General features: G+C 49.6%; 1 protein-coding gene and 1 long non-coding RNA gene across 3 annotated transcripts in view; one reads left to right on the top strand and one right to left on the bottom strand.

The window, feature by feature from the left end:
* Window positions 1-6910: 6910 nt before the first annotated feature.
* LOC122487908 overlaps window positions 6911-21203 on the top strand; it is a 44776-nt gene continuing 30483 nt past the window's right edge. Inside the window, exon 1 of one of the 2 annotated variants that reach the window (XR_006298501.1) lies at window positions 6911-7642. This is a non-coding gene — a long non-coding RNA (uncharacterized LOC122487908). Of the gene's footprint in view, window positions 7643-14908; window positions 15301-21203 lie in introns of those variants that run through there. The other variant, XR_006298500.1, reaches the window with a different exon arrangement.
* On the bottom strand, window positions 8417-13743 carry DLX6 (distal-less homeobox 6). Its single transcript, XM_043588934.1, has 3 exons — window positions 13015-13743; window positions 11529-11722; window positions 8417-9677 (listed from the first exon to the last, which is right to left on the bottom strand). The coding sequence occupies exons 1-3, from the start codon at window positions 13439-13441 to the stop codon at window positions 9426-9428; spliced, it is 873 nt and encodes a 290-aa protein (XP_043444869.1). The 5' UTR covers window positions 13442-13743; the 3' UTR covers window positions 8417-9425.

Below are 21203 nucleotides of genomic sequence, written 5' to 3'. Positions count from 1 at the left end.
GACCAGAGATGCAGCCTGGTCTAGAGCTGTGCTTGCGGCCTGACTTGTGGGCATCTTTTTGACTGTCGTTTAGTACGCCTGACTCTGTTTCCTCAGGATACCAAGGGAAATCCTATGTTGGGAATTACAAGATGCGTACGATATATTTTACAGCTAAGAAGTCGGCAGCAATAAATGTGACAAAAGAGTCTTCTTAAGGGGGGGGGGGGGGTTGGAGATTATCACATAAAAAATTACATCCTGTCATCTGAGGATTTCTGAGAAGGTTCTTCCAGGGTTGGGAAACTAGACCTGAAAAGGCACGCTACGTGCCCGGAGGGGAATTTACCTGTGTGTTCGCTTTTTCTCCTTCTCTCTCCGTCTCCTTTCCTCTCCTCCCCATCTCCTCGATTCCTTTCCTTTCTAGCCTGCCCATTTGCCACGGCTTGGGCCTCGGTGGGAATCTCAATAGTCTTCTTGCACACCCTGCCGGGACCCCGGGGCAGCACCTTGGCCCAGGCCAGGGCTGTGGACCCCTCCTCCTCCGCCATCCCCAAGCCCGCGCGGCCGCTTTTCTTGCCGCTGCTTTTCCTCCTCTGCATTCCCCTCCAGCCCTCCTTTCTTGCAAGAAGTTCCGGGTGGCGACGCACCTGGGGACAAGCCTAGGAAACCCCACTTTGTTTTTTGCACTGGCAGAGAAGGGGAGGATGGTGGGGAAGGGGTGGAGGGATATACTTCCTACTTTGCTTTCTTCTTTTGTAAAGATTTTGAGTTTCCTTTACACGGAAGCCGGCGCTTTATAACCCGGGAAACCGGCTTCGAGAAACCCTGCGCCGCCGTCGATCCGAGAGCAGCAGACGGACTTTCCCCTGCGCCTTCGAGTGCGTGTTTGGGGAAGCTGGAGGGGGCGCACCTACTGTCCGCCTCTAGCATTTCTCATCCACTGGCCGCCTGAGAGTGGAGGGAATGTGCGTGGAAGATGCTCCTTCCTTTTCTGCACACGAAGAGGGCTGATGTTTTTCTAGCCTTCCCTGTTACCTCCCCACCTCCATTCCTGGCTTCTAAAGGGGATCCCTTCCCTACATCCCCAGTCACCAGAGACGGTCAAGCTGAGAGAAGGGTGAGTTAGGATTTTTCCCGGGAAAGAAGAGAGAAGCTCTTCTTTAAGGACCACCCTTCCACCTCCAGCCTTGACGCTGCTTGCTTTTAAGGACATTAGTCTGTCGCTGCGACACCGGCAGGCATAGCGCGGACAGGCTTGGTTTCAGGATTGCTTTCCGTGTGCTAATCTCACTTCTTCCACTCGCAATGGCCTCTTCTCTCGAGCGGTTGTTGGTGTTTTTTTTTTTTTTTAACTTGGTCTGGGAGCCATGGACAAAAATATTCTGGCAAACCATTCTGCAGCGGGTTTTCCCTGGCACCATGGGGATTCTCCCAGGAGAATTTAACTCCCTGCAGTCCTGCGCCCAAGGATGTAAAAATAACAGATCTTGAGCAAAGTCTAAAAATATCTGTGTGATGTTTCTCTCCCTTGCCCTTCCTCCCACCTTCCCTCTTTCTCTTTATTGTTTATTCCTATATCTAATACAAACGTGCACTACTCCCCACCATTATTTGCAGTATGCCTGACCCACCTCTCCGGGGCTTCTGTCTGCCCCTTCTGGTCCCCACTTGCCTAGCTTCCAATCTAGTGCTCCCAAGATGTTAAGCCCACCCCAAGATTTAATTTTCTTTTCCGTGGGCCTCTTCACCATCCCCACCATACTCCCGAGCCTCTACGCCTACTTTCGGACCTCCTTACAAAGCCCAGGAGGCCCGGGGCATGCCGGCAGGGCCAGTGCGATTCCTTGGTGCCCTCTCCGCCTCCTGGGCCCTCCTGTAAAAGATCAGATAAATTGGTCTTTGTTTGAAGCTCTTACGCGGATTTCTGCCCTTTTTCCCCCCTTTTTCCTGGCGGCCACCTCCTTGTGGAACAGGGGGCGGCTTGGGGAGCCGAGAGAAGCCGCATTCCTGTGGGTGCCAGGCGGCTCCAGTGCTGAGCCACAGGGCCTGAGACACACACACAGAGGAACCCGCAGACCTCGCTGCCCTTGATCTCTCTCTCTCTCTCTCTCTCTCTCTCTCTCTCTCTCCCTCCCCCTCTCCATCTCCTTCTTCCTCCCTCCTTCTTGGGGCACCCAGCCGGGAGCCTGTCGACCCACACTCAGATCCACCCAGGTCTCGGCCTCCGGCAAGAGCATGTTGACCCGCACACCAAACACACGCACACACCCCTCCTGGGGACCATAGCCAGGCCAGGATCTCCCCGCCCATGCCAATCCTTTCTCTCCCGCCCCTCATCCCACAATCCCAGACGCGCCGGCTGGCCTCCGTTGGCTCCTTTGATCCCACTGGATGCCCCACGGCTCGCGGCGTCCTGGCCGCGCAGTCCTGGGAGTCGCCCACGGCGCGCCAAGGCCTGGCGGTGCTCGCCTCCTCCCGGCGCGCCCAACAGTTTACTCCGGCCTTGATACCATTGGGTCTCCTGATCTCCCCCGCCCGAAGTGCAAGGGATGCCTCCTGGAACATTGCCCCTGACCCCCCGCCCTCCATCAGTCCTTCCTTTTATTCGAGGAGAGGACCTTTAGGGCTACCCAACCAGCACCCTCCCCGCCTCGTCCCCGCAACCCCTTGGATCGCGCGCCTCCCACTGGCCACTGGGATCTCGCCAACCCGGAGCTCTCTAGTGCTCTCCAGAGGCACGCCCTGAGGGCAGACGCCCTCCGGCACCTCTGGGAAGCGAGCCACGACGGCGGATCCGCCTGCGGTCACCCCTCTCCTCCAGCCTAAAGCACCCCCCTCCCACAGCGGCTGGGTGGAGGCTTCCGCCTCGGGTGAGGTTGGGGAGGGGGCGCTGCTACTCGCTCCCGCCCTCCACTCTTGTTCCGAAGTTGCCTGCGGTCCTTGCGTACTGTACTTGGTTTTTTTCAGAGGCATAGCGAACTCTGGGCCTCGAAAACAGCCCAAATAGCGGTAGCACATGTGGGATTGGCTAAATATTTTTCTACGCAGCCCTGCCGTCCCCCCACCCCGCCCCATCTGCGTTTTCTTTTGCATTTGACAAGCTTTAAGTTCCCCTGTGGTAAGGGGCAGAAAGTATACAGTGTATCTACTAAGGAGGGGCGGGGGGGGGGGGAAGCTTCCCTTTCAATCATCCAGGGTTGCCAGCTGAAATGTAATAACCTGTTTTATAGGTCGCGCTCTAACACTGAAGATAGGAACCGGGGGAATTTACATGAATCTGTCTTTAAAGGATATAAGAATTTTGTTTTGCAGCGATTAATGTTTCTGTTCTTTTGTTCGCTGGGACTTCTTATTTACTTCTGATTTGTGGGGGTCCGAAGGAGTCTCTGCCAAAAGTGCATATATTATTGAGTCTGTTCCACATCCTAAACCAAGATTTATATAAAACCGTGAAATACCACACATTACGACCTTTCCCACAGGAAGGGGGAAAAATGGTTTCATAACATCACTACACACACACACACACACACACACACACTCACTCACTCCAAGTTTCAGTAATGATTCTATCTCCACAATTCACAGTCTAATGTTTTTTTTAAAGAAGTGAGTGGGGGTGAAGGGCTATAAACAGTTCCCAAGCTATGATTTTTTTTAAGTGCTTTTTTTTTTTTTTTTTTTTTTTTTTTTTTTTTTTTTTTTTTTGCTTGCAAAGGTGAGAAGACAGAAATCTGCCACTGGAAGCTTATTGTCATCCAAGGACTGTTTTGGCCACTTGCCATTTGCAAGGTGGGATATTAGGGGTAGGCGAAGAGGCAGAATATGGACTCAGCTTTCATCTATAAACAGGGGTCACTAAACAAGGAACATTTCATTTTTGCCCTTAAATTCATAGGAGCTAGGAAGTCTGCTTGCCACTGGAGGGTGGCTCTGGTTGGGCAGCTCCTAGGGCTGTGAGGTGGTAGGAGGAGGGAGAATCATCATATACTGTTATAGAGGCTGGAAGAGAGGCTCAGGAAATTCTCTGCACTCCTGGTGAGAAAACTGAGGTCTTGGAGATATAAGGGTCCTGACCAGGACATCCCCACCAAGAACCAGAACTAGACTCCAGAAGTTTCAACCAAGGAGGGCTCACCCTCCTGGAAGCCAGCTAGAACCCTGGGTTCTCTTTCACTCTGGACCAGCAGAGTACCCCAGCCTCTCTCCATACTCTTTTGCTCTATGTTTCATACTCCCTCTCTTGAGTCCTTCCGTGTTTTAAGGAGACTGACCTTGCTCTTTTACAACCATGTCTGGGAGCAAGAATAGTCCTTTATCAAAAATACTGGACTTACTGGAATGCAGAAAGAAACATATCAGTGACATATAGCAATAGAAGCAGCTGGACTAGTTTATACGGGGGGGAGGGGGGTAATTAATAAAAGTTAATGATAGGATTAAAGCCGATAGCCAGCCTAGCCAAATAGAGGAGACAGCTTCCCAGCCGGCTTTATTTAATTAGCAGCAATTAATACGGTTTCTGCTAATATCCTTTTGGCCTCTCAGTGACTTGTTCACAGTGAAAGAGAATGGAGATGGAGCTCAGGAACACTTACAAGCACCCAGGGCATTTTGTTCTGACGACAAGAGAGATTGCAAATTCATTTAAGCAAATGTTCATAAACAAGTGACAGGCACACTCTGAGGCAGCATTGGTGGAAACAATGGTGAAACTGACAAATATTCTTTGCTTAGGAGAAGAGCACTTTTCTTTTTTAAGCAAGGAAATGCTTTAGCAGAGAGGGGGAAAGACAGGAGGCTTAGAAAGAAAGAATGAACGAGAAAGAAAGAAAGAAAGAAAGAAAGAAAGAAAGAAAGAAAGAAAGATAATTTCAGACTCCAGCAGAAGCACATACAGCAACCCTTGCAAACACATCAGCCCTACACATATTGAAGATTTGTACACGTAATGCTTCAGACCACTGATTTGCTATTTTCTTAATTCCCGCTCTTCTTTTTCCATATGAATCAAACAGTCTTTTGTCCTTCAGGGTTTGATTTGATCGCTACTGTTCACATTTCACTTTTGTATTTTCCTCTTCCTATACCATTACTCATTGAGTGCCCTGTGAAATTACAATCGTACATTTTCAACTCAGCAACCCATTTGCAGTGCAAAAATAGGGTCTAAATAATGGCTGAATTAGCCCTACTGGACAGTTTCAGATGTAACACTCTGTAATAATTATATTGCAGGCTGGATTAGGATGCTATTATCATAATCTGGACGTTTACAATTATCTGTAATTTGCAAAGATGCGCCAGGTCTTGATTACAGCAGTTTTTTTTTTTTTTTTGTATCACGCTAACCATCACTAAACAGTGACAGTAATAACAGCTAATTTTGCTGGCAATATAAGAGGTGCTGGGGTGTGCAAACAATTTCACACCTGGATGTGCTCACTCAACCAAGAATATAGAGAAAGAGCTTCTGCCCTGAGACTCAGACAAATATTCTCCTCTGCTTCTGTTCAGTATAGATTTCTAGACCCCGATCATTGCTTAAGAGATATTCACTGGTGGTAAGTTTTTATTTCTTCCATACTTCAAGGCACAGTTCATATTTCTATTCTCACACTTTCCAAGCTATATGTATTGCTGTTGTGATTTATTTTAGACTGCAACTTTGCTTTATTAGATTTTTCAATTCTGATCTTTTTTCTCCCTTTAACAGTAAAAGTGTTGTCGTTCTGGTGAGTAAAAGGATTCGGGTGAGAACGGGATCCTTAAGAACTCTTGTGTCTTTTTTTCTTTCTGTGCTGTTGATGTATTTGGTGCAGCTTGTGACTGGAGACTGAGAAAGAGACCAGGTTTCTATAAGGTGTGGAGGGAGCCGACTGGAGATTCCGAGCTAAGATCTATTTGAAAATTGTTATTCAAAGCTAGTCATACGCGAATTTAAGGTCTTTACATTTGACGATGATTTTCAGTTTTGGAGCGTCGGGAGAGCAAAGGGAGCTCGCCACAATGCTCCTTTGGTATCACAGATATGCAGACATTAGCAACAGCAGGTGTAGTCTGAATCTCTAGACTGTATAGCCCCCTCGACATTTTCCTCCACTTGGGAGAAAGTTTCCGGAATAACTGGCCTCTGAAACCCTTCAGGGCTGCTTTGCAAGGCCTTTGCCTCAAGCTGATGGGGGAAGGGGGGGAGGAGAGGGGGAGGGGCGGGATGCGGTTCTTACAGCTATTGCCTGCGGGGCCCAAACGCTGCGACCTTGGGGTTGGAGGGGCACGATTGGCTGAGACGCAGAACTGAGCTGTGGAGCTAAGGAACCAGTCCGATTTAGGAACGCACCAAGGAAGACTCTAACCAGAAGCGGTGCTGTTCTATCTATAGATGACGCTGTTTCCTGACCCAGTAGAGATTTGGAAGCAGCTACAGATGTTAAGTGCAGGAGCCTGAGACGTCTTCGTTTCCCTCACCCCTGTACAGAAAGGCCTTTCTCCGGCGGCGGGGACCTTTGGGCTAAATTGTGTCAAAAGATAATGAGATGCTTATTGGCGCCGGGGAGACATTTCCCCCTTCACCCGCACCCCCGCAGCTATTGTTCTCTCGTTCTTTTTTTACCTGGAAAATATGGTCAGAACGAGGCTCTAGAACACCAACTCCGCGGAAGTTTGAGCGTGGGGAGGCGTAGTAGGCGCCGCGACGGGGCGATGCCTTTTACCCACCACGCCCCTCCCACCAATTTCTCTCTCTCTCTCTCTCTCTCTCTCTCTCTCATCGGTTTACTATGGGGTCAACACTTACTAAGAGCGAAAATATTAACCCTTCATGTTCAAAGGACCCAGAGGAAGCCCAGTTCCAAGGACAGTTCTTGGGATGACCTCTTTGCAGAATTTCTTGATAATTAAACTCATGTTAAGAGATAGAGAGGTCGTTACAGGCGCATCATGACAACACCTTCAACGTGTTAAAATGCATTTGCTAGGTTTCAGAATTCCATGCACTCACAGTGGTTTGGCATGCGTCTGGTAGATTTTTTTTTTTAAGAAAAATTAGTGTTGGTTTCGATGTATGGTAGCTTTTTCTCTAACGTAATTTGAATAATTCAGCAAAGCCCCACTACCAGCTGTACTTCTGCAGCCTCTTCCATTCTTTTCAGCATTATAATTTTGGTTAATTTTCAATTTTAGGTCCTACGTCTCTGCAATTTGTGTATGAATAACAGAATAATTTCCCTCTTTTGTTTCGCCTTTCCTGTTCCTGAATCTAAATAAAGATGGCTTTTTAGTATTAAAAGTGGAAGAAAATTACAGGTAATTATCTTTGACGGTAAAAACGCTGTAATCAGCGGGCTACATGAAAAATTACTCTAATTATGGCTGCATTTAAGAGAATGGAAAAAAACCTTCTTGTGGATAAAAACCTTAAATTGTCCCCAATGTCTGCTTCAAATTGGATGGCACTGCAGCTGGAGGCTTTGTTCAGAATTGATCCTGGGGAGCTACGAACCCAAAGTTTCACAGTAGGAAGGGGGAAAAAAGAAAAGAAAACATTTTTCCTAATGTAACAATGCGAATGCTAGAAAATGACAAGACTGATCGGTTTTAAACCATTCTGAGACTGACTGAGCGTGGAAGTTGCTCAACAAAAAAAGGAACGGGTATATTGGTAAGTAGTCTTTGCTTTGTGTCTAATTATAGTGACTGTCCTTTTGCACGACTGTATGTCGCTGTCATTATATGGAGCACTCTGAGTATCTCTATTGACTTCTGATAAATGGCTCAGTGGTTTCAAGGTTCATAATTTGAAGGATGCCCAGGTCTGTAGCCATTAATTCTCGCAGTATGGGGCTTCCTGCTTGTATGACGAAAGGGCTTTTCATTTTCATTATTTCTGTGCTTTCCACAAGATCGGAAGGATGTATTTCATCCAGGATCATGCATTTTCCTACCTAGCTAGCTTGCAAAGGGTGTAAACATTAAGTAGTTATAATTGTGCATTTACTTTGTTTTTTTTCTTGTATTCTTTCCTCTTGTTTTTAAAAAAATTGCTTCCAAACAAAGACAAATACAGCTGTATTATTTTGACTGAGGAAAGGAAAAGGAGAACACTCAGTTTCAGCACTAGAAACTATTGGATGTCTAGAAGTTAACCTGGGGATAGATCACTCTGATGTTTTAAAAAATAGATAAATGTGTAGAAAATGTAATAAAAATATAATATATAAAGAAAGCTGAGAAAACATCCATGTTTAATGTTAAAGTACTTAAGACAAAGGCTGGTGCTGCAAACTGACATCTTTGCAGGCACTTGATGTTTATATATAGGGCTTCCCATATTAGGAAATAGGAGTTCTTTTAAGAGTGATAGAAAATATACTGGGAGGGACGAGGAGGGGGTGGTGAGATGGAGACACACAGAGAAATATACAGGACACTCCCAGCGTTTTGTGGCTTTTACTCCATATATGAAAGAAGACAAAACCATACAAAGTATATGTACAACTAAAATTCAACAATATATACAGAAATGTTTCTCAATATAAACGTCCCTATTAGCTTAGTGAATGCCACCAATTCACCTAGTAAAGGTATCAAAGCAATAGAATGGTGATTTTGGTTGTTTCCTCTGTCTTTCCTGATTCCAGTTCAGGGTTTGGGGGTGGGGTGGGGAAAGAGTGGTTTTGTTTTGTTTTTTTTTGTTTTTTTTTTTAAACATCATCATTCTTGCTCATTGCATTTTGATAAAACATGCAGCGTTCCCTTTGTGGCAATGTTCTAATCTTACAGCCGATTTTTCCTTTTTCTTTAAAGAAGGGCTGTTAGGTAAAGGTTTTTTCTTTTTCTTTTCTTTCTCTTTTCTTTTTCTTGTTTTGTTTTGTTTTGTTTTGTCAGTCTGGGATTGGTAAATAAAAATGCAGGAGCCCGAAATGCTTCTTTTCATCATGTAATGTCTTAAGCTCATTAAACAAGTAAAAACGCTGCCATGTTTGCGCAGATTCTTCTGGTGGGGGAAAATGTCTGTTAAAAAAAAGTCGTTTTGATGGATATTCCCAAAGAGAAGAGGAGGCTCAGAGCCTGGATCCCAAAGGGTAAGGGAAAATGTCCTTGCAGTGAGGAGTTTCAGGAGCACTGGCATAGAAACCAGTTTCTCTCTCTCTCACTCACTCTCTCTCTCTCTCTAAGATGCAAAATCAGTTACTGAGGCTGCTCAAGGGAAAAAGCAGATGAGAAAAAGAAAGGGAAAAAGAAAAGGAGGGAAGGAAAGGAAGGGAAGGAGGAGAGAGGGGGAGAGAGAGCGAGAGGGCGAGCAAGCGCCCAGACTGTCTTGCCACACAGAAGAGTTCTCCCGAGCCTGCTCCTTCGGCTGGGTTTGGCAGATGCAAGCAGGTCCTGGATCCTCCTTGCCTTGTTCAGACGTTTCCCTAGGGTATCAATTTCCCTCAGACAACTCACATCATCTGTGGTCTCTGCATCGTGTCCTGGTGTGGAGAGGAGTACCAATGCGAATAGCCGGGCATGTAGCTGTTGGGGGGCATACTGACGCCCTTGGCTGAGGCAGAAACGTCCCACACTGGAGGCAGCGCCGGCGAGCGCGGTGACAGGGCCGCTGAGCCCGGGAGGGGGTCGCTCTCGTGCGGGTTACTGCCCTGCTTCAGCAATTTCTTAAACTTAGAGCGTTTGTTCTGAAACCATATCTTCACCTGGAAAGAAAGGCAGCAACGATCATTAGGCTCAGCGAAACACCGAACCAGTGCCTCTATTCCAGGGTTTGGAAGCAATACCCCCATCCCCAAAAAACGGAACAAACGAAACTGCAAACGCCAGGTCTCCGCCTTCCTCCACCTCTTTCTAGCCTCCTCTCTCTCACCCCGCCCCTGTCTACCAGGTATCTTGTCTGGATACCTAACGTTGTTGTGCTAAGCTCTTCAGTGGGATGCAAGTCTAGGTTTAAAACAGCAGCATAAATAAGAATAAAATAAGAATGAAGGCGAATGAGACAGTCAGGTTCAAAGTCTAAAGAAGGATTTTTAAAACAGAGAACTTTTCAGATTAAAGCCACACTTCCTCTGATAGTCTGTTTCGTATTTACTAATGCCCAAACCTGACATTTCTATGCATGTACAGTGAGCAAATGACTATGAACAGAGAAAAACCTGTACATTTATAACCAAATGCCTTGAATATACCTATGCATATATTGCATGTGCATGAAGCATCTTTCTCCTGAAGTAAATCTATCCTCATAATCCTGTAGGGAATAGGGATGGTACCTCCCTGGTTCCCTACTTTGTATGTTGTTTAGTCAAATTGTGGTCAACAATCATCACATGGTTGTTAGTGCGGTCACTAAAAGTCAAAGGACTCCTGAAAGTTAAATGTGAATCAGAAATCTGGGATGGAAGCATATCTAAGCTACTTGGTTTGAAGAAGGAAATTCTATGGTGCCACTTCTTTCACCTTTAAAATTCCTTAGCCATAGGAATCTTATCTGCTTTACCAAGAGTAATACAGGTTACTGAGTTGCAGGAACCCCCCAAATTTTTGGTGGCAATATGGCAAGAGAAAGCAGGCCGAATTGAAAAGAAGAGCTTTGGGGACATCTGTTCTAAGGCAGCACACAATCACTCACCAGCTAGAGTCTCCTATACCCTGGAGTCCCCTTGCTGAAGATCACCCACCTCACATGAGGCCTACCACCCCATGCAGCTAAGTTAATTGACAAGGACAAAAACCACAGGTGATTGCAGCCTGGCTTTATGACCAGGGTCCTAATATACCTACTTAAGCCCCTTCCTGTGAAGTCTAAAATGCCCCATATGTCTTTCAAATTAGTAGGACAGGAGAACTTCAGCAACTGTACTTAACTGAGGCTTCACCTGCTGTAATTTGGTGAGCATTCCTCTTTGATCTTCAACTCTGCCATTGCTCGCAAGCCCTGTACTCTAGGAAGGCACCTCACCAGCCTGCACCAGTCAGTCACCCAGTATGACTTAACCACTGAGCTTAAGGGCAATCTTCAGAAAAACCCACCTCACCTATCCTAGGATGGATAGTTTGCACTTTGGTTCCTTTAGTAAATCCTGTTGGAGCCTATACATATCTGGTCCTCCCCCTCACTCCAATTTCATAACTATGCCAGTGAGTTGAAATCCTTATTAAGTCCCATGACCACACAAACAGATCCTTAAGAAACATAGCTCTCATTCTGCCTCCTGGCCTGAACATCTTTTTCTCCTACATGCTTTTTCTCTTTCGTGTCGTTCTGCTCTGGAATAGGACTCGATTAATTTATGAGTTTGGTCACCAAAGGACACTAGGCTGGGGTGGGGTCGCCGAGGGTTGGGAGGATGTGCAAATCCAATCCAGCATTAAATACCAGGTCATTTATTCCAAACTGTTGTCCCGGAAAGTGTGTAATGGAGCAAAGGCATTTGTCATTAAGCTCTTTCCATCCTTAGTTGACTAGGCCAAGAATTCCTCCTGATGTGCTCCCTGCCCGATCTGTAAGCAGGATCAGCATTTCAGGGATACTTGGGCTTCTCGGGAATTACCTGTGTTTGTGTCAGTCCTAAGGAAGCTGCCAGTTCAGCTCTCTCGGGAAGGGCCAGGTACTGAGTTTGCTGAAAGCGATGGTTTAAAGCCTGGAGCTGCAGGCTGGAATAAATGGTCCGAGGCTTCCGAATCTTTTTCCCTTTTCCATTGAACCTGATTTCCCCGTTTTCAATCACTGTGGTTTTTTGTTGATCTGCAAGCAAAAAATACAGAGGAGCAGTCACCCGTGAGGCCACTGCTGCAGCCTTCCTGAGCTTGGCCTGGACTGCGCCGGGTCTTCCCAAAGCCCCAAAAGGATTTCTTCGAAGCGTCCCCACGCCACCCTGACCTCTCCGGGTTCACAGTGCCCGGGTACTTCCTGTGGGTGCGAAAGCTTCTGGCCGACCCTGACTCTGGCCCTAATAACGTGGGGCGGGGGGGGTGGGGGGGGCTGGACCGCGGGAGCGCTCTCGACCCTGGGGCAAACAGCCTCGCTCTGCCGCAGCGGAGGCGGCGCCGACCGCTCTCTAGGGCGCGCGGCGCTGCGGGGCGGCTGCTCTCGCCACGAAGCGGGGGCCCTCGGCCTGGCGTTACAGTGCCTTAAGCTGTGCTTGAGCCACCCTGATGTTTATGCGGCCAGTTGACTTGATGTCACTAGCTCCGAGCCCGGTGCATCAAGACCCTCGTCGAGTCCGACATTATTCTGCTGAGAGGGACCGAATCGAATCCCCAAACAAAACACAACCAGCCGCTCTGACCAGCTCCCCAACGGGCTGAGCATCGCACGGCAACTTTGAACCCCTCGGGGGGCTGAGCACCGTCCGCCCGAGGCCCTCTGCTTCACCTCTCGGAACAAAGGAGCAGCCAACGTTGTATCGAAAACCCAGAGGGAGGGGGCCTGGGCAAGGGTGGGGGGTGGAGGACATCTAAAAGCCCGCCGGAAAGAGCCCAATTGTCACCAGTTTAACCAGAGCTAGAGGCAGCGTCAGCTTCCCTTCGGGTCACCGAAGCTCACCGGGCGCCACCCGCAAAGTAGGCCACTGGCTGTCCAGATCGGGTTGGGGAGCAAAACACTCTCCCCAGTTCCGGCTCAGAAATGTCCCCAGTCTTGCCAAACGCCGGTCACAGACCGGAGGGGAGGAGGGAGGCAAAGGGCGCACAGACCCAGCGAGCTGGAGCGCGCAGTGCGGACCAACTCGTAGAGCGAAGCCAGCGCGGAGCCGGAGGCGCGGCTCGAGAGGCGCACCGGAGACCAGGGAGCCAGGCGGGCCGCGCCGCAAGGAAGCCGAGGGTCCGCGGCGGCGAGAAGGGGCCGGGCTGGGCGAGGCCGGCAGGCAGGCGCCAGGCGAGCGGGCGCGCACGAGGCCTGGCCGGGGGCGCGCCGGGCCGCCTGGGGGAGGGGGCCGGCGGAGGCCCGGGCGTTGAGGAAGTGAGCGGGGCGGGCGGGGTGGGGGGCAGCCGGGAGGCGGGAGGCGGGAGAAGAGAGCTGCCCCAGCGGCCTCTCACCTGTGTCGTCCCCTCGCGTCTGGGCGGCCGCGCTGCTGTTGTGGTAGGACTGGAGGTAAGGGCTGTGCTGCGAGTGGCTCATGTAGGGGTAGGCGGCGAGCGAGCGGTGGTTGTAGGAGTTGCCGCCGCCCGACGCGTAGGGCGAGCCGTGGTGGTGGTGCTGGTGGTGGTGGTGGTGCGAGCCGGCCGCCGCCGCCGCCGCCGCCGCCGAGTGCAAGCAGTGCAGAGGGTAGTGCGCGCCTGCCATGGCCGGGGAGCTCTGCTGCGAGTGCGGCTGTGGCGGCGGCGGCGGCGGCGGCTGCTGTTGCTGCTGCTGCTGCTGCTGCTGCTGCTGTTGCTGCTGCTGTTGTTGCCCGAACTCCATGAAGGCGGATTTGGACGAGTCCTGGCCTTCCAAGCCGTCAGCCATCGTAGTCATGGTCATCATCAAAACTTTGGGGGCTGGAGAAAGCCTTCTCCCGGGTTTCCTCCACCCTCCCCCCACTTGGCTCGCGCCGCTCTCCCCTCTGCAGCCACCTTAGCTCTTGGGATTCTTGCAAAAAAATAAATAAATAAATAAAAAATTAAAAAAAAAACAAGAGGGGGTGGAGGTGGTTCTCCCTCTCCCTCGCTCTTCTCTAATATATATATTTTTTAATATAAAGAGATATAGTGAGCAGGGCCTTGTTAACTCAAAGGGAGGAGGAAGGGGGAGGGATGGGAGAGGAGAGGGGGGAGGGGGGAATCTGCTCTCCCCCCCTTCTTTCCCCCCTTGGATTTTTTGGGGGCTGGTGCAGTTTAAGGCAGAGATTTTAAGGTGGATTCTGCGAAAGTTGCGCGTCTGCTTTCAGACTTGATGCAGACGCCACGAGTCGAATGGTTTGTCTCCAAAGGGCAGCGCCTCCCCATTGGTCAGTCGCCCCCTGACGTCACAGGCGCACGGCTTCTACTGGTGTGTGCGCCGCTCGCCGAGTTCTTCGCCTACCTTCGGCAACTCCAATCCCAGCCCGGAGCTGCAGCCGGGGGCCGCGCGGCTCCGCGCTCAGTGCTGCCGGGGAGGGAGGTGCCTCGGCCGGGCCGGCCGCCGACGCCTCCCGGAGCAGCTCGCGCCCCCAAACCCGGAGCCTCAGTTCCCCGTACCGCAGACCTGGAACAGCCTGGCTGGAAGCCGCTTCCTCTCACTCCCCTTGCACCCCAGCAGGCTGCCTGTTCTCAGAAGCAGTGCCCTCTGCATTTAAAGCAAGGTCCCCTCCCTTGACCTCCTCTCCACACCCCCCTCCCCCAGTCCCACTATAGTCCCGGGGGAGCGCCCCGTCACCGTGTATTCTTCTAGACGTACTTTATTGAAACCACAGAGGAAAGAAGACCCCCACACCTGGGCACCACCCCTTGGTTCGGGGGGAGGGAGTGTAAAGAAAAAGAAAAATCAGACCCTGTTTTGGCGAGGTTCCTGCCGTTTCAGGCCGTAGTTCCTATGTATTGAACAAGAAAGGGGGAACTTCCCCTCCCCCCCCCCCCCCCCCCCCCAGAACGCGCAGTCTGTTCTGAAAGCGAATCGTTGGAGGACTGACAGTAATGCATTTTTTCCTATTGAAAACAGAAGCTACTGTAATGCTTTCAAATATATGCAAATGATACATGCGGTTAGTGGTTTGGCAAATCTTGATTACAATATAAACTACCCAAGTAAAAGTGCCTTCGTCCTAAATTTGTCTCTCGATTACAATTCCAATTGATTTTATTTTATTGTCAACATTGTTAATGATAAAAATAGAGTCGTTTTACAGTTATTTTTACTTTCTGGAAGGAGGCAATTAGAGTTCTAATCAGGAATACACAAAAATCTCCCATGATTAACTGCAGTACTTTGTTCAAATTGCTGCTATAAAATTCAGAACAATTTGCCTGTAATGATTATGGACTGGGTTTATTTTGGGAGGTGGAATAAAAGTGGATATAGCATAAATTATCCTCTAATTATACACCAGTGTCGCCTCAATTATCCTCTTATCAAAATGGTTGTCTAACTGCCGCATTTAGTTTCAATTCTCTCCTTTTTTTCTATAAAAAGAACTTCATACCTTGTTATTATTAATCCATTTATTATTTGCAAGGGGATTTATATCCGCACATCCAGGTGGTAGAACCACTTCTCTTTCAAAGATGGACTGGGGAAAGACATTAAGTTCGGAGCAGCCCAGGGCTGTGGATCTAGCCTTTCTCCGTCTAGTCTCCAGACCTACTCAGATCCAGGCAGCTGAGGAGAGACAGCGGAATCCCGGAGCGAGGCTCAGGCCCGGCCACCAGGTAGGAGAGCCGGACTGGGGACCAGGCGCTGAGGAGGGCAGGCCGGGCAGCGCCAGGAGTCGGGTCCCGGAACTGCGGGGAGGCGAAGGAAGTCTGCATTGTCAGTGGATCGGGACTGGGTGGGCAAGACATGCAGACCCCATGGGCTCGGCGCCAGCGTTCAATCTGCGACTAGACCCAGCCAGCGAGCCTTTGACCACACGGAGAAGTGTACAATCTAACATCTCCAGTTCAACATGTGTAGGAACGAGTCTGGGTCTTTGGGAAGACGCCTGGGGACTTCTTTGCACCCTATTGGCTTGGACCCCTAAGGAACCCGAGAAATTGACAATTTAGCGGTACCGCTGGCCCCGGTAACTCCTGGAAAGGTGGCTGCAGCAGTAGCAGCTTGGACTGTATTGACATACTGTGCGCACCTCTGCAGCATCGGCTTATGCTAATTGATTTACCCAGCGCCCTGCCCGGGGTCTCCAGGAGTCGCCAGGCTAGTTTGCCTTTTTCTTTCCTTCCTTCCTCCATTTTATCACATAACCTGAAGTTCGCTGCCCGTGGGCTTTCTCCAGGGTTCTCAGGACAGCAGCATTTACTGTCCTCTCCCCTCCCTTCCCCAGCCCGCCGCGCTTAACTTCTTGAGGCTCGGGAGCCGGTTCAGTAACTCTGAATTCATTTTTAAGTGGATTGCCTTGTTCCCCTTCTTTTAACAAGAGGTGCACTTTAACACGCGAACCAGTAACCCGATCCACGCGTTTACAAATCGGCAGTGAATTAAAACAACAACAAAAAAACCTTCCAGGAAAATGAAAGGTGGGCCAGGGAAGGGGGAGATGTGTGTAGGGTGTGTATGTGGGGGGAGCAAACGGGAGGTCAGAAAAAGAAAAGCCCCCCCCCCCCTTCCCTGGAGGGCTCTCTGTGCACCCGGGCTTCGCGCCGGGCTTGTTTGTGATGTCCTCAAAGCCAGCAGGTAGATATGGCAATTTTATTGCTTTATACCCAGCAGCTTGCTGTTAACACGGTGAAGGCGTTTCTTCCCCACATACCCCCCCCCCCCCACAACCCCGTGCATGTCTATGTTTCTCTTTATGCTCGCAGGTGCACCTATTTCCTCGCTGGCTTCCCCAACTCTGGCCGCACCCGGAACGGGTCGGGTCTTGGCGGGCCCCGAGAAGGTCCCCGCACTGAACACCAGATCCAGGGCTCAGCAGCCTCTATTCAAAGGGTTTCCCCCGCTTGTTAATTCCTGAGGAAGCTTGGAGAGCTAGAATTGTCCGGGTTGAAGCTGCAGGGCTCTCATCCCACCCCCATTAGAGGATAAAACCACAGCACTGTGTTCCAGAGGAGCAAGTGTGCAGTTACACCGAAGTAGCAGTTGTTGCCAGTGGTAAAGGTCCTGCTGAGAACCACATTGAGCCCAGTCAGTCAAGGGCTGGAGAGCGGAGCGAGCGATGGGTCTCTCCGCCTGGGTTGAGGTCTCGGTGCGACTGTACTGGATTGAATGCTACACTGCTTGAGCTTCCGGCTTTGCGGGCACTCCGGAACAGCTAGCCAGAGAGCTAGTCTGGCCCCTCACAGTGCGCCAAGGTGGCGCTCAGCGAGTGGCCGCCACGTGTGGCCTCTGCCACCAGCAGCCTAGGCTGGAGGAGTTCGCTGCGCAGTGGCTGTCTGCCGAAGGGGCCGCTCCCTGCGGTCGCTTCTCTCCGACCGAACCCGGCATCTCGGCTGCCGAGTCCTTCGCGCGTCGTGGGCGGTGGTAATGCGCCTAGGCAAGTCAGCCCTCGTTTGTTCCAGTCCAACGCGCACCTCCGGCCCTTCTGAGAGGCACGAACTCTTGGATTCTTCAGGGCCTCGCAGCAAAGGCGCACGTCTCAGGGCCTCCAGGCCCCAGCGCTCGGCAGGCCGCCCGCCGGGCGCTGGCTCCAACTTCTTTGTCTTGCCCGCCGGGGAACCCTGGCCAGTTCGTGGGGGCGGGAGGAGGACGGCAGGCGAGTCCCGCTCAGTCTTTATCATTCAAAATAGAAGTGAAGCCGGCAGTCGGAGTAGGAGGCCAAAGGCTCTTTTAGATCCTGCAGTAGGCGAGGGTCATATTCACTAAGAAGTTACAGAAGGCAGACTTTGAGGCCTATATTGCTTTTTTTGCTTTTTAAGGTGTCGAGGTTTGGGGACTTATATCCCAGCTGTCAACGTTATTTAGAGAAAAAATAACGATTGTCAATATAAGACCGCGTGGGTCGAGCCCAAGGCCACGGGTGGGAGGAATGGGATCTTTGGGACAGAGAATCCCCTGTTGTTTTAACTGTAGAGGGATGCTAGCACACTCCCTTTGGGTGCTGACGAGGGTTTGCAGCCTCTGCACCCTGGAGAAGTGCATTCAACCCAGGGCAGGCCCTTGGTTGGGTCTGGTTGCTAAGTTGGGCTCAGTTATCACGTTAATTCTAAGGAAATTAGACCTCAACAAATAGCCTTTGAATTCAAAGAAATAACTCGGTATTGATTTACATAGCCATGCTAAGAACCTCCTTCTCAAGAGGAGACCTTGGTGGAAAAAATTCCTGCTAGTCTTTCCTTCATTCAATGTAAACTTCTGTTTGTGTACTTGTGTAGGGAAAGGGTGCTTGATGTCCTGGAAACCCAGACACTCTTTTCCCCTCCCCCAACACATACACCTGGGGAAGCTTGGGAGTGGAACAAGAGAGCTGCCTCTTTCCCTTTCTTAGCCCAAGTCAGTGATGGTATGTTCAGGGGCAGGCAAAAGTATCTGACTAGGCAAGGAAGCACTGAGACTGTGGCATTATTTCCTTTAGTTATAAAACATAATGCCCATATTAGCACCCTACCCTCCCAGGCCCACCCAAACCCTTTCAGGATCCCCAAAGCTCCACATGCAGAAGGAGGCTCACTAAAGTCTGGAAACATCTCCCTCATCTCTCCAGTTCAGGGTCCCAAGGACAGGTAGCTAAGAAACTCCAACACGGATGTCACTGGCCTTACTGGGCCAGTGATGCCCACTGGGAGCTTCGCAGACTTTTTCTAGAGTGTCCAATTTGGAGAATATTAATTAAGCATATTCTAGACTAGAGGCCCCTGCTCCAGGGGAATCTTTTCAAACCTGGATTCCAGGTTATGAAAGCAAAGCCAATCAGGTCCTCAAATTCAACACATTTTGCCTCTCTCTGTCCCATTCCCAGACTGTGAGAGCATCCAAAGCTTTCCTAACAGAGGGAGCCAATATGTTGGGCATACAGTGGATTCAAGGGGGGAAACAACACATGTTTCTACCATCCCTGTATACAGAAGTCTGTCTGTTCTCTTTTTCTTTTCTTCCTTCCCTTTTTTTTTTAAAGTTTATTTTTGACAGAGAGAGACAGAGCATGAATGGGGGAGGGTCAGAGAGAGAAGGAGACACAGAATCCGAAACAGGCTCCAGGCTCTCAGCTGTCAGCACAGAGCCGGACACGGAGCTCGAACTCACGGACCGCGAGATCATGACCTGAGCCGAAGTCGGATACTCAACCAACTGAGCCACCCAGGCGCCCGCCCCCTCCCTCCCTCCTTTTTCTTTTTCTTTTTCTTTCCTTTCCTCTTTTTTCTTTTTCTTTTTCTTTCCTTTCCTCTTTTTTCTTTTCTTTTCTTTTTTCTTTTCTTTTCTTTTCTTTTCTCCCCTTCCTTCCTTCCTCCTCTTTTATTAAGCATAGAACTCCACCCCCTAATACACTAAATATTCTTCTTTCTTTCAGTCCAGGAAAAAAATAACTCAATAATGTTTAGACACTTAGATTAAAACAAAATGAATAGTGATGTTGGTATTTTTAGCCTGTTGGGTAAACCAAGGCTGAGTCCCCCAGATTTGCCCTGCTGGGAAATGTAGCAAGGCAAAAGGGGAAGGGATAGGGTGTTTGAAGTCAGCTTTAATTAAGCCAGTTCTTGGAAACTAGGACCTCCTGACCATTGGAGGATAAATGCAGCCCTGGAGTGGCAGGGAACAGGCATCAGCAGGAAATGGCAGACTATTTTTAGGGTAATAAGGAGTTAATATAGCTGGTCAAGCCTCTTCCTAAATGCCTGGAAGCATCCTCTGTTTTAATTTCTTCATCCCTTCATCAGCAGTAACATAAAAAAGTCATAACAAATGCCTCAACATTAAGGGAGAGCCAGTCTTGGATAGCTCTTGAGGAAAACCTGGGATGGAAAACATCCTCTTGCTATCATGTGAACTCTTAGATGGTTCTCTTGTTACAACAGAAAAAGAAATCAAAACTGTTTCCCATTAGAGAGAGAGAGAGTTGTACCTGACTACCCTTGTGATATAGATGTTCTGGTGATTTTCATATTCATGACTATTCCTAGGTACTTCTTATCTATGTTTATTTCATATGTTTATGAAATCATATGTTTATTTCATGACATCCAAATAAATGGAATTTATTAGGTAATTTATTAGGTTTTTAGTAATAGAGCAAAAATCCTTTTTTTCACAAATCTAGGAGAAAGAACACCCCCCTTCCATGCTACCCAGAGGGTGATGCAATAGTATTCTTCCATAGGTTTCATAATTTTGTGCAGAAACAAAAATGCTTTCCCCCACCCCCTCTGTCAAGTGAGGCACCCTGCCTCATAGAACTCAAAGCCTTTGCTTCTTTAAATACTCACTGAGAGTTGTGTCCATTTGGATACATATTCAGGTTCATATTTGAGTTCAGCATTTTTCTTCCCATATGCTCTGTGGAGAGGGAGATGGAGAGAGTAGAAAAGCTGGGAACATACAAAGAGAGTTGAAAAATACAAGGGAGTGAACAAGAGAGAATGAGTGTGAATCTGCTTCATTTGGAGAGTACCTCCCCTCGTTTTCCTGTCTATCCAGTTCTCTGGAGACCACTGCCCCACAATGTTAGTTGCTCAGCAAATAAAACCAAGTCTGATAAAAGCAGTCCTCTTTGCTCTGGGGGCTGGGGGATGGCTGGACCCAAACACCTAGCAGCCACATTTAGTGTTCTCTCTTGGACCTTTCTCCCCATCTCATTCCCATCCCTAACCTGCTTTCCCCTCAAACCCTTAGGGCATCTTGTTGCTCTCTCTAACAGCTGCAAAGTCAAAGGAGGAGGAACCTTTAAAAATTACAAAAGAGGTCACCCTCCCCCGAGAAATGAACCCTTTTAAGAATGAGCCTCTGGAAGCTCAAAGGTCTTGGGCCCGAGAGTTAAAAAGCGAGCATAGTGTTTCAGGATTTCAGTGCAGCAGTCCCAAACAGACAGGCAGGCGTCCAGGGCTCTCTTTGGGGCTGGGGTGAAAGAAAGGACGGGGGAGGGCAGGAGCCGGGAGGGCGGGCAGAAGCTGAGGGCGACAGGAACGCCCGCGCCCGCAGCTGGCTCCCACGCGCCGCTGTCTGCGGGGAACGTGAGGCTGGATAATGGAATTCAGGAGGCAGAGATCCTCCAAGAGCCAGCCACTGTCTTGTACAGATTTGTAGAGAAACCCTCACTGTAATTAAAACCGTACAGTCAGATTAATTCAATGTGTTGCTCGGCAGCGTTTTTAATAGTAAAAATCCGCTTTAAAATTGAATTAGGATCGAAGAAAATTTCTGCGAGACTCGCTGGATTTGCCAGCTTTCATTGAAGCCAGCCCGAGCTGGACTTCGGCGGTGGCTGCACAGTGTCGCCCCCTCCCCCTTCCGTGGTCCTAGACAGGGATGGGATGGGGGGGAGGTGGGGGTGGGGGCTTGATCAACACGGAGTGCCAGTTTGGGTGCGATTCTGGGAGGCCCGAGCCAGGCCCAGGAGGAACGCAGGGCCTGCGGTCACCCTTCTGATGGCCAGTTTTGAGATTATGCAGACTTTCGACACCCATGACGCCTTCTACCCGCCGTTTCGCGAAGTTCGAGGCTCAGGTAGGGTCCCGCGAAAGAAGAG

The sequence above is a fragment of the Prionailurus bengalensis genome, chromosome A2, assembly GCF_016509475.1.
Source record: "Prionailurus bengalensis isolate Pbe53 chromosome A2, Fcat_Pben_1.1_paternal_pri, whole genome shotgun sequence".
In the NCBI taxonomy this organism is placed as follows: Eukaryota; Metazoa; Chordata; class Mammalia; order Carnivora; family Felidae; genus Prionailurus; species Prionailurus bengalensis.
Note: the sequence above shows the minus strand (reverse complement) of the source record. Positions and strands in the feature narration are given on the sequence as shown.